The 13,959-nt window shown below is 36.4% G+C and overlaps 1 protein-coding gene across 2 annotated transcripts in view; it reads left to right on the top strand.

Moving 5' to 3' along the window:
* The window catches only part of arhgap42a (Rho GTPase activating protein 42a), a 415,782-nt gene that overhangs the window by 315,773 nt on the left and 86,050 nt on the right, over positions 1-13,959 (top strand). For both annotated transcript variants that reach the window (XM_039744345.1, XM_039744346.1), the window contains 2 exons: positions 11,424-11,525; positions 13,186-13,296. In XM_039744345.1, the coding sequence (XP_039600279.1) occupies positions 11,424-11,525; positions 13,186-13,296 (213 nt within the window). The remainder of the gene's footprint in view (positions 1-11,423; positions 11,526-13,185; positions 13,297-13,959) is intronic.

Here is a 13,959-nt window from a genome sequence, read left to right as displayed (position 1 = left end):
TCCAGGTGAGAATAAGCCTTGTGGAGCAGACAGATAATTGCATCCTCCACTCCAATCTTTGTCTGATAGGCAAACTGCAGTGGGTCCAGGTGGTCTACCGCAAGATGACTACAGGGCCATCCTCTCAAAGGTCTTCATGAAGTCAGACATAAGTGCCACTGGGCTGTAGCCATTATGTGAAGAGGTGCCTGCTTTCTTTGGATCAGGAGCAATTCTGAACGTTTTCCAAAGCAGGGGCACTTTCTGAAGTCTTAGGGACAGACTGAACAGTTGACAAAGGACACCACAAAGTTGGTCAGCACAGGTCTTAAGAAATCGAGGGCTAACTCCATCTAGTCCTGCAGCTTTTCCTGTGTGTAACTTCCTCAGTTGTCCCCTTCCTTGGTCTTCAGTTATGGACAGTCCACAGTGAAATGTTTTTTCTTTCTTAACATAGATACTTCAAGATTTAATCTTCATTTAAACAGTATTTAGATAAAGGTGATGTAATTGGGGAGAAAAGCAAAATGAAAATTTAAACTTGCAGTAGTTTATTCTACAAAACATAAATATATGCTATTTCCATATGTAGACAAGTTAAGTCCACTCTTGGCACCTTTGGCAGAAACAACTTCAGAAAGGTCTTTTTTATAACTGTCTATTCAGGTGACCAAATAAGGCCCTGGAAATGATCATGCGCCCCCTGGTGGTGGCTACGGGCCCCAGCAGGGTTGAGCTCCCATGCTCATGACCCATGGCCCAGCTGGAAACCAAGGGGGCTGCCTTCTGTCGGCCCGGGGGAGAAACTGTCCTGAAAATATTCTCTCCCTCAATCCTTCCACACTTAGGGCGTCCCGGCGGGGTAAGTGCTCCGGCCACCCACAACATGATGTTCTAATGATTTTCACTTGATCTGGTGCACTTAGTTTTAATTTTATATATTTGAGGTAGTGGTAAATGTAAGGGCATACTTACTTGCATTTGGTTATTTAAATTATACAATGGACTACAAAATGTAGATAGATAGATAGATAGATAGATAGATAGATAGATAGATAGATAGATAGATAGATAGATAGATAGATACTTTATTAATCCCAAGGAGAAATTCACAATATCTTATCTTTTATCTTTGCGCCAGCTCGGCTGCCCCGATATTGTCTTCTTACCTCGTCAGGTAAATAAGGAACCACACCGGCATAAGCATTTCTTCTCAGTGCTTTAAGCTGACTACTTGAATAGGCGATTCTCGGAGTGTAAAAATCCATGTCAAGTAGTAAAATAGTAAAAAGTGTCCAGGGAGCAATTCCACATAAAAGAAAGTGGTATAAGTGATCAGTGAAAAATAGAGATAAAAAGGTAAAAAGATAAAGTCATATACGGAGCTGCTGGAAAGGCTGCCACTCAGATGCGGCGCCGGAATATATATATATATAATATAGTATGTTATATCATGTTTATCTAAAGATACCGTTGAAAAGAGATCAACATTTTGCTAAGTCCACATATTTTAAAAAAGAAAAAAATATTTCATGTTTAAAAAATGTTTTTTTTTACCTAAAAATAAAGCACACAAGACTTGGATAGAGCAAGATTTAGACAGTGTGAAAAATGACAAGGAGAGAACAAACAGTTTAAATTCCAACGGGACCTTCCTAAACAGGTTAAATACCCTGACATACTCATTGGAAGGCCAGTGCACTAAGCCACACAGTTTTAGACAAAAAGACTCCTCTAAAAACCTTACACATTTTTCTGGACTTTCTTCCACTGCCAGTTGAGCTTTTTTCTTCACCTGCTCCCCTGATTCCAAACTTGCAGGAACAAAAACCAGAAGGAGGTTTTACAATTTGAGAAGGATTACTAAAAGGTTGAAACTCTAGACCATTTTTGGTGTAAGAAATGCATTCTTCAAATCGATGAACTGGCTCCAAAAGCACCAGTTGTAGTCCCAAGTGTCCCAGCAGTTCTGCACTCCATTGCATCCTTAAAAGGTAAGGTAATGCAACAGGAGTGGCGTCCAAACTAATAGGTGGAAGGTAGCGTGGCATACACTAATTCACCTCCTTGCTGGTTGGGGAATTCCTGCTCTGACTCTTGCATATTATTCCCCGATGTACTTCCATTATTTTTATGTCGCTCGGCTATCTACTTCCATTATTATGGGATATACCATCCAAAGGCAATGTCGCCAGCATTGGAATTGCCATTGCCAGTGAACTTCCAGCTAGGTTGTCGAATGACCCTTTTTTGGTTCTGGGTGTGTTTAAATAGGCTGCAATTCCATTCCCAACAAGGAATATGTACAGTTCAAACATATCTGAGGCATTCGTTTTATGGATTATTGCAACATTTTTCTTTTTTGTTAGCCTAAGCAGTCAATTTCAAAATCAGCCTGTATTAATTTATTCATGAGAAATGTTCTCGCTCACCCAAAGTACATTGTTTCACTTTATTGTTCAGCTTCAGGCAGGTGTTCTCAGTCTTCAGGAAAAGTGGGCACAAAGAAAATCAATCAGCATGAACTGAACTATAATACTGTAGCCCACAAAGTAATCTACTTGAAATGAAAAAGCATAACAGTTTTACTTACTGCTGAAACATTGAGGGCACTAGCCTTCAACATTTCAATGCAAAGCGTCTGTACTTACAGCTGCTAAGAATTAGAAAATGAATTTCTGCTTCAGCAGAGCCTCATTAAAGCATTTAAATGGAATTTGTGAGAAGAGCTATTGGAGAGAATTCTTTTTTGTAAACGGCTTGCAACTTATATTAGATATGCTGACCTTTAGTGACCCAGTACTTACATATTAAGCTTTGGAAGGTTCTAGTGTATAATACTCTGCTGAACCCTGCTGGTGAGACGACTAACTATCATTGGTTTTGTCTCTTTAGTCTGTGTTAATGATACAGCTATTTAGTGTAACCTTGTACAAAATTCAGGTGTTCTTGCATTATTTTAATATTCTGCAACATGCCTTGTTCTACTAGGAACATTTAAATATCTTGACTAGTTTCACTCTTATGATACAATATAGAACATTATTCTATGATTCCTTTCAGTTTTGTTTCAAAGCAAAGTTGCTCATGTTTGATGAACAAAGGTGCAGCTGCTTTCATTGCAACCAGTGTCTTAAACACAGGCTAATTCCCTGTGTCATATAGTTAGAGCTTATTTATTTAAACAGTTTGGTTCACTTTGTGTGCAAATCAAACACTCAGTGTGACTCTGCAGTATGTGTTTTGATTTTATAACACAAGAAGCTAAGTTGTGTTCAATAGATTTAGGTCCCCATCTTTTTAATTTCTATCAAATACTTGGTATTAGAACACTTTACAGATTGTCCACTGTTTGTGTGAGGTTTTCAACTTCCCCTCATGTCTCTCGGTGCTACGTTACCTGCAGTGTCTCTAGTCAGATAAGCATCAATGTCAATGAATGTGCCCTGTGATGGGTTATTGTCCTACTCATGGTTGATCTCGTCCATGGTTTCAGTGGAGCTATGTTAATAGTAGTAGCATTAATGTTTCTAATGTATGGAGTTTAGTGAAATGTAACACATCACCAATCTCTAGTACCAAAATAAATAAGAATGTTTTAAAATACAGAACTTAATTTTATTGAATAGGAAATAAAAATTAGCTTGCTGATGGACTCTTTTCTCCTGTTTCTGTGCTCCCATTTCCAGAAACCTTGAGGCAAAAACCTTGATTTACTTTATAACTTCCATCACTCAGACTTGTACACAATTACACTTTTAAAGAGACTTTATTCCATGATGTTTCTCAGCCTTTTTAAATTGTTTTACCTTCTGAACATCTATATACTGTACATCTTCAGTGCAAATTTATCAAGCCCAGTGCCAAAGGCTGTTTCAACCTGATGGCGCATACTCAACGTTGTTAAATGCATTGAAACAAGTGAAAGAGATCATGAGACAAAACATGTAATTTCATAAATTTATAGTTAGTTAAAAGCCTCAGACCAGCTTGTCACAACCCTGCATTAGTCTTCCATTAAAGAAAATAAACGAACAGATGAATTATTGTAGATATCTGTACTTCATTTAAAACTGCCTAATTTTGAGTTTTACCCAAACATTGCTGGCTGGGGTTTGCATGAACCTCCTTTTTGTATACAGGGTAGACTCTATGTGCGGTGTTTTCTCCCTGCACTCCTTACCTTGACATCATATTTTAAGGGGAATGTTTTCTTTATGGCTGAAAAATCTGAAAGCATAGTCAAAAAATATAGCACATTTTAAAACATTGTATAATGGCATGTTCTTCCAAGCTATTTTGGCATCATCATTTTGTTAACCTATGTGTTCCAAATTCCATTGGCATTACTTAAAACCTTGAAAATCTGCTTTTTATACTCTGGAAAATATGTGACAAAACTTAATATGAAATACATTTTCACTTATGGCTTTATTTTACTAAATAAGACATCAACAATGTTGCAACCAATGAATTCTTAAGTGCTTAATCTAACCACTCTGATCTCCATATCAGACTTCCTGGAAAGAGATTAAAAACTGTAGTCCCTGCATTTATTGATGATATTTCCACCGTGTTCACCTCATTAACTTTACTGATCACTTCATTGTATTAAATTATGAACATCTCGTAAGATGTCTGACAAGCTATCCAGTCCATCAAATTCATTTGATTAGCTAACAGCTAAGATGTCTCGGTATCGCACAGTTTTTAAAACTTCTCAGGATTTCCACTTTAATGACATGACTTGGGAGTTTATTTCAGATTCCCACAACTCCTTCCGTAACGAAACCCTTCCTGGATTTTGTCTGAAACACACTTCCTTCATTTCCACTGGCCTCAATAAGTACATGATTTTCTATGTAATCAAAAGAATTTTACTGGATCAATTTATCAATGCATTTAAGAATTTTGATTAGAATTTTGATTAGGTCCCCATACAATTTCTACAGCTCAAGAATAAACAGGTTTAATTCTCGGAACAAGTGAGAGTAAGACATACCCTTTAGTCAAGGAGATACATTTGGTTGCTGTCTTCTGTACCACATAAAGACGTTCACACAGTACTCTAGATGTGGTCACACTAGTGCGTTATATAATTTATTTCTTGTATAACCCAAAGTCACACAAGAAATGCCTCATTGGGCTTTAACAGGCCCTGTTTTTTGGCAGCCCCTCCAGGCTTGACTTCTTAAGAAGATAAGAAAAAACTCTCAAAACAAAAAACGCTTATATTGTTAAAAAAAATAGAAGAAATCTTGGGAATGGCTATACAAAGAGACACCCCTTCCAGGCAGGTTGGGCGTACAATGGGTATGAAAAAATGGGGTAAATACAATACACAAAACAGAATACAAGTTATCATCTTCATAGAGCTAAATGGCCAATCTGTTATTGCCACCTCGGGAATACAATACAATGGTTAACGCTACAAGGCAAAATGCAAGAATAGATGATACCACTCACTAAATACATAGCTATCACTTATGATGATACAGATTTGTTCAAATACATCAAAAACTAATTCGAAACTAATTAACATAAATGGAAAACAACAATTTTTGTCCATCAGCTAATTGTAGAACCACTGCCAGGTTGTAGAAAAGGAGTCAGACAAGTGTAACATTCCTTGATTTACGTTCAACAATTATTGCAAAATAACCTAATATTTTATTTATCTTTTTAAATGCTTCTGCACATTGTCAATACAATGAGACTGTTGTATCAACGTAGACCACTAAATCCTCTTTTAGAGATTGCAATCTGCCCTTCCATGTTGTATTTTTAATCAACATTCCTTTTGCCTGAGTGTAGTACTTTTCACTTTTCTAGAGTCACCAGCAGCCATAGCATGTGCAATTCAGAAGAGGTAACCCACCTGAAGCTAAGCATGTTTGGGCCTGGACAGTACTTAGATGGAAGACCATTGAGAGAAAGCTTGGGTTTCTACTAGAAAGAACTGTTGGGAAGGATAACAGGGGCTGTTTATGTTGTGGTCTGTGTGTGGATTCCAATGCCCCAGTGCAGTGATGGGTACACTGTGCTGTAAAAATTGCAGTATTGTTTTGGGCGATACGTGAAACTGTGGTCCTGCCTCTCTGTGGTCATAAAAGATCCCTGCATATCCTCTGAAAATTGTAGGTTGTACTCCGTGTCCTATCTATTTTGCCCACAATGGTCTTGTCATTCTGGCCCCTCATTATCTCCTGTTCTTTATTGGTTAACTGTCTCTCTCACCTATTCACCACCTAATAGCTAATGTGTGATGAGCGTACTAGCCCAAGAATGACTGCCGTCGCATAATCTAGGGGGATACTACTCTACTCCTCTACTGTCTGTGTGAAACACTTTGAGTGTCTAGAAAAGCACTGTATAAAGGTATCTATCCATCGATATTAAACTACATTTTACGAGTGTCCGCCCATTCCAAAGATTGCTCAGGACTTTTTAAAATTGTTTTTAAATTATGAAATATAGTAATTACCCATGACTAAAAATGAAAAGAAAAAAGCAAAATCAACTGTAGCGTAACACCAAAGACCTTTCAAATTTTATAAAGATTATATGTTAATTAAGTTCAGGATGTAATCATTTCTCCATGTTTTTGTTTTATTAGCTGCCATCTCAGATTTTAGTATTGAATTAATGATGTTGCTCACTACGTTTAGACTCGCGCACTCCTTGGAATGCACATTTATTATTGTGTACAATTAGTCAGTTCTTTTTAACTGTCCATGTCAGTCAAGTACTCGAAATCTGAGTTACTGTATTGTGATTGATTAATCCTAACAGAAGTGATTAATTATGATTTGTCACCTGAACTGACTATTCTGTCTGAATCATGTAACATGAAAGACTTTCTGCTATGAAATTACACAAAGGCAACAGCAGACATCTTTTCCAAAGATGGGTTTTATACTTTACGCACTGTAAATTTGTTTGCATCAAGAGCATTTTAGTTAAATAGGAAATTTAGACACTAGACTTGCCATTATACAGTATAATCTTTTTTTTTGAAGGTGATTGTATCAAATTATAAACCCTGAGCAGCATCAACATGCACAGCTACCTGGAAACAGGATGTGTATCACATTTTTAGTGCTAATTTCTAATTCAGCACTGGGTTGGGTACAAGCACAAGAATATGGTGCCGATCGTTCTTAAGCACTCCCTACTGCAGGACACAACACCTGAATTCCAAAAGTCTGTGATTTAAAAAAAAACACTGTCACAATATATATGTTAAAAAAGAGTCATGAGGTCAAAGGATTGTCTTTTGTCGACAGAATGCTTAACTTGGAACAACAGTTAACCATGAAGGTCATTACATGACAGAGTGTGAAAGCTAAGCTTACTCATCATATACTGGACATGCAAAAATGGCTACTGGCTAGAAAATTATTTTAGATTTTTTTTAATTTACAAAGGTAAACCATTCATACATTAGTTATCATACCCCTTTTTATTTCAGTGTCACTGGATGCTAAGCGTGCAGAAGGTAGGGATCAGCCCTAAACACAAAATTCAATAATCTATAAATCAGCACTTTACTTTTTAAGAAAAGCAAACACTTTTGTTAGAGTGTTTTGATTACAAAATTTCTTCCATTCCTTCAATACACATAACGTTTGGTGAGTGTGGCTCTGGTTTCATGTTCCATTATGGCAACAAAATCCTAAACTTTATTCTGACTACAATACTTGATCCACTTCCCAAGCGTTGTTTATTTCTTTTTTAATGTTCTCACAGTTTTGGCTGGTTATTCAGACTTTGCGACTTCTGCTGATTCCCTTTCCATTCAAAACTGTTGCAGTAAGTACGGCATCAGCACATCATGTAATTTGAAGAAAACAGTAAGACGCTAGCATTTCTTGCCATTTCCTGTAAGGCACAACTTAATTTTCTTTTATTATTTTTTTGCCATAGTCCTTCATCCACTTTCCTACCTGTTTTTTCCGTATCAGTGTCACACAGAACAGATGCTTGACTCAGCAGTAGCAGGTGCAAGGTGGAAACCAAACTTGGATGGGCACCTTGCGGAACAAATTTTCATAATAATGCTGGGAACTGTGCACTTTTTTTGCATACAGTATTTACTGTTTTAAAACTTTTTTTTTAACTTTTTTATGTTGCCAAAAGATGTAGCGAGTATCTTCATATCTCTTGAGGCACACACAGCATGTTTGTTTTGGTAGATGGCTTGTTGAATACATGTTGGCTGGCCTTAAATGAGAAACTCCACAGGGAACTAATATGAGAATAAAATATTTTCATGTTGATTTGAAAAGAAAAACTGCGGTATTTCACATTACATGAATGTGTAAGGGAATTGATGTTTTTACTCAACCATATAAAGCATAACACTGTAAATTGGTATCCTATTTTCATTATATCCCCTCGAAATGTGTAAACATGAGGTATACAATTAATATGTATTTTTTTCCCCCTAAATGTAACATATTATTCTCAATGCTGTTTATTCCACTTTACCCCAGGACAGGCCACTGGTCTGTCACAGAGCCTACACACACCCACGCCAACACACACAAGAGGACTGTTTAAAATTACCAATTAACTAAACTTACTCATTATGTGGGATGTGATAGGAAAACTATAGTACTCGGTGAAAAGCCCATGCAGATACATTCAAACTCCATGTGGACAATAATGGGCATGGGAGTCATTTCAAGCCCAGGATGATGAATCTGTGAGGGAGCTGTGCTAAGCACTATGCTGTCATCTCACCATGTACCAAAATATATTTCTTCAAAACATGAGACATAGAAGTCAAATGGAGAACTTTGTTTCTTGGTGCAAAGAGAATTGCCTACATATTAACATCAGCAAAACCAAGGAACTGGTTATTTACTTTCTCTGCACCAAAGACCAAAGGGTCTCTATGTCCAGTCAGTATTCAAGAAGTGGATGTAGAGGTGATCCACTCCTACAAGTACCTAGGGGTCCACATTAACAGGTTAGACTGGTCTCAGAACATAGGGGGACAATATAGGAAAGGGCAGAGCAGGCTCTTATTCCACAGGAGACTGCATTCCTTTAATGTGGGAAGTGACTTCCTTCATATCTTCTATAACTCTGTTATGGTCAATGCAGTGATCTACACTGTGGTTTGCTGGGCTGATAATATTATTTGAAGAGTCAGCCACCATATCAACAAGCTAATTAAAAGGGCAAGTTCAGTTATAGGACACACTCTTGACTTCCTGCAGATAGAAGTAAAGGAGAGAATTAAAACAAAGCTGAGGGCCATTATGAACAATGCTGTACATCCTCTCTCTGACACACTAATACTGAAGACTTTCAGCCAACAAATTATTCAGCAGAAGAAACACTACAGGGGCTCTTTCATACCAACAGAAATATACCTGAATAATGCCTCACTGGGATTCTGACAGTCAAGGCAGACGTTTTCTTTTCTTTCTTTTTAAAATTTTCTTTATTTTGAGAGATTCTGGTGTGTGTGTTCAGACTATAGTGGGTATGTACTGTATATATACTTATCTATTGTGACCAAGATAAGAGATCAACAGCAACAAAAAAGGAAGGTTGGGGCACCATCCAGGTAACCAGTTTAAAGAAGCTCATTAAATGAAATAAAAGTAGTGCTGTTAGCACAACTAGAAAAACTCCTTCATTATAGTTTCTTGCTATCTAACAATAAGGCTTCATCAGGGTCTCCATCCTTAGTGATACTGAGTCAAATTCTGAAGCTATTATTTTGGTTGTATCCATTGTTATGGTGGCCAGGCCAGAAGGGGGTGTGGTGAGTCTGAGTAAAGGATGGGAAGTGCCAGGCAACCTTCTTGCGTATGGGATCTGGCCTGAGGCAAAAGAGAACCCATTTTCAGCTACAGTGCCCCCTCACACCCCTGGGTGGTATTGCTTACCTTGTCTAAGCTTGGAAGGTGCTCCCCAGGTGCACATGCATGACACTATTTGTTTATAGAGTTTCTGTAAAAAGCCAAATTTCCCCCTGGGGCCAAATAAAGTTCTGTCTTTTTCTTATTGTTTAAAGCATGTAATCAACTTAGTTCAAAGATATATAGATGTATTAAAATATACATACAAATACGTGTGTTCCCTTGAGCTAGAGTATTTTTAAGATTAAAGGAATGCACATTTAGAGAGGAATATTAAGACTCAAAGGAATCTTTGCAACCTGTCACTTTGGAATTTTGTGAAATAAAAACTATAAAAATACCGATTCAATTAAACCATCAAAAGCAAAACAGTACATATATTTGTATCTCTAAATCATCATTTTTTACATCATGTAGTGTAATAGCCTAGATTCACTGTACTGTTTCTGTCATGAAATTACATTCTGTTAATTTTTATTGACTGAGCAAAGGTAAACTAATATTTCACTGTTTTTGTTAGTTATCTGTCTTTAACATATTGATAACATTAAAATGAAGAGCAAAATTCCTTATCGTCACATTTGTTAAAAGGTTAATCTCTTCGCAGCTTTACTTAACGTTTTCAGATAAGGAAAATTAACAGACAGGTTTACTAACATTAGAAAATACAGACAAAGACTTGGGAGAGCAGAAGAAAGTGATGTGAGGGGTACTGAAAAGGAGTTTGAAGTAAGGGAGAGTGGAACTTGGATGAGCTGCCGGCACTCCTTTTCCCAATATTAGCTCGTACATTGTGGTACTCCCAATATTGTCATTACCTGTTTCCGACAAGTCTCCTGTTCATAAACATATTTATTTCTATAGTCACATGTATGGATACACACTATGTGTAAATGGTTACCTTATACTCTTTAATTCCTCTTCTTCTTTCTCAGACACTTTCAAACTAAAGGTCTATAATGCTTCCAAATGCAGCCCTCGTATTACTTTCCATGCTCTAAAGTCTCCATTTGATAAACTGTTAGTATAAGTCACATGCAAAGGAACACGAAAGCCTGTTCCTTTTCATTCTTATACTCAAAATGGCAGAGAAACTCATTTACAGAATTCTGGAGGCAGATATATACTGTGTTTATCATTCCCTGTAACCCTCGAAGAGTATATGAACAAAATTATTATATACTGTGGATGCTTTTGGCAAGTAAATTCTGTTACTAATGGCATAATGTTACCATCTAGTGGTAAAGAATATAAACCTTTCTATTTGTAATTGTAATGTGTTGTTTTTTTTCTTTATGTATAAAGGAAATATTACTTTTAACCATTTTTACCCACTGGATTTGAAAGTAAAAACAGATATCAGTCCAAAAGTATTGTGAATAAGTTGCAAAAATGGGCTTTGAGTGGAGTTCATGAAATAAGCACAGTTTTTATATGTTATGCATTTGAGCGAGACAATCCTGTAATTTTTCTTGTTAGGACAGTGTTGCTGTCACCACCTTTATATACCTGTTTCTGTTCATTGATGATCGGAGAGATAAATGAATGATCTGTTTTCCTTTGTAGGAAGGAAAGAAGAAATTTGACAAAGAAAGTGAGAAGTACTACGCCATATTAGAAAAACACCTGAATTTATCGTCTAAGAAAAAGGAAACATTGTTACAAGAGGTGGGTACCATCGGCTGTTATATGGACGACATTAAAAAAACAATCTACAGAATATTACACAGCATAGAGTAATTTCTGAAACCCTCAAAAGACTTTTTAGGCTTGTAATTTATGTTACAATATTGATTTAGATGGTGCATAATTAAGCAAGTAGAGTAATCTACTGTACATCAACTAACTTTGCCTCAATAGTTCCTATGTATTATTTTTTATATTTTTGTTTATGGTCCAGTTGCACAGTAGTGTTTATTAGCCATTATCAATAATTTATTCATCTTGCTGTACAACTAAATGCAGTGTTGTTTCAAAAGTGCAAAATTACCTTGACCCCCTTCCAGGAGATCAGTCATTCAGTAATACAGAAATCAATAAAAAAGGCTTAGATGTGCATGTGTAATGATCTACTGCCTGAACTACTGGTAGTCAAACAAGTCGTGCTTTTTTTAAAAAACATGGAGAATCATAGGCTCCAACTAGAATAATGAGACTATTTGTGATATATAAGGAGAGTATCAGAATTCTATTTGCGGGGGACTTTCTTTGAAGGGCTGCTCTTCATGAAAGACAATTTTTCTCTTTTTTTACCAAGTACAAAACAAAAAATGGGCTGAATAAAAGCATAACACCATGAATGATAAATATACATGTTCATTTCAAAGTAAATGAGTACTTTATTGCTTACTGCACATGCTGTGGAGCTTATTGCTGTGTAACAAAATCCAAGTTCACTAATAAAATGTAGTTTGTCTTTCAGGCAATGTTTATATGTCCCTCTGAATTGGTTAGATTTGTATTATATAGTTTAAGGACGCATTTGACCATAGCTTAGCGTGCTTTATTGTTCTTTACAAAAGTACTTTTGCATTGTTAAGTCACATTTTGAAGGTAAGTTCTATCCCATACATAATGCACATAATGCGTTGTGGCTGGGTGTAGGAATGACATGTCACAGAACGGACACAAGTTGGGTTGTCCTGTTTAACTGGAAAAGACCAGCAAAAAATTTGGCTTTTTGTGTTTGTACACATAACCCCTGGGCAAAATAATAATATAGTATTCGGCCCTTAGCTGCAACATTTAAGGTTGTATACTGGAACTCCATGCGGCAGGTCATTTTGATTCAAAAGATGCCTCCTTCTGGGCAGCTGGGCTTCTTAAAGCAGATGAACAGGAACAGGAACGCCGATTTGCCTATGACCTCAACTGACCAGCACTACCAAAGACTAGAATGGAAAACTTCAAAAGAATTTATTTAACTTGTTTGTAGTTTATCTTCTTGGTCATCTCTCCCTCTTTGACAGCACTAGTTAAATAAGATGTATTTCTTCAGTCATTATGATAATTTAAGCTCATCAGTCTAGTTCAGCTTGTTGCTTGGCTTAATGCTGTGTAAATCTTATAGTATCTGGGTTCTCATTTTTATAAGACCACATTAAATATTCATGTACTTAAGTGCAGGTAGACAACATGTAATTGGGCAGTTTTTTTCAGAATACTTAATATTTAGTTCTTTGCAATTTTTTTTAATAAAATGAGGCAGTGCTTAGAATTATTCATTTTACTCCAGGAAGTCTAACACTGGTGGTGCTGCATAGCTGCATAGCCAAAAGCAGCAAATCAAGAAATTTCTCTGTAAATCCTGTTTTCTTTTTGTTTTCAGGCTGACGTCCAGATAGATAAAGAGAAACAAAACTTTTGTGATGCTTCTCTCGAATACGTCTTCAAAGTTCAGGAAGTTCAAGAAAAGAAGAAATTTGAGTTTGTTGAACCGGTATGATCTGTGAACGGACTAAGCAGAAGTTGCTCCAGTAGTACAAAGGCTGAAAAGCAGCTAATTTTCTTAATATACAGTATATCACTGTTTCCCATGCTATTACGTAAAATCCCCTAACCAATAAAATGAACTTTTTGATTTTTTTTAATTCTTTTTATTTCAGCACAAAACAGTATTTTCCTACAGCCCTAAAAGTATAGTATGCCCAGTTTCACATTACTTTCTCGTGCTTCATTTCTTTTAATCTGTGTCTTCAAATATCCTCTTATTTTTCTGTGTTGTTTTCCTAAGAAATATCTCCTTTGTCCTCAAAAACTAATATATGGAGGTCAAAAGTGTACTTCATGATACTAAAAAAGAGCAGAAGTAACTGTCAAAAAATTCTAAGGGTTAGGGTTAATAATCAATTAGCTCCACATTAATTAAATATTTTTAATTGGTAGTAACAAGCTCGGGTTCTTGTAAACGGCAAACCAACATTTTTGCTAGGGGAATAAAGAGTAGAAAGACTATATAAAATAGTTCAGCTCAAATTATTACACATGTTGTCAGTCTTTTGTATTCACCTAATTGCTCTGCTCCAAATATTTCTCAAAACAGCTGGATCAGGCTGCACACAGTATCAAAGATTTATTTTAGCTCACTGTTTCCTACTCCTAC

The sequence above is a fragment of the Polypterus senegalus genome, chromosome 2 (assembly GCF_016835505.1).
Source record: "Polypterus senegalus isolate Bchr_013 chromosome 2, ASM1683550v1, whole genome shotgun sequence".
NCBI lineage: Eukaryota > Metazoa > Chordata > Cladistia > Polypteriformes > Polypteridae > Polypterus > Polypterus senegalus.
The sequence above is the reverse complement of the archived record's forward strand: the minus strand, read 5'-3'. Positions and strand labels throughout refer to the sequence as shown.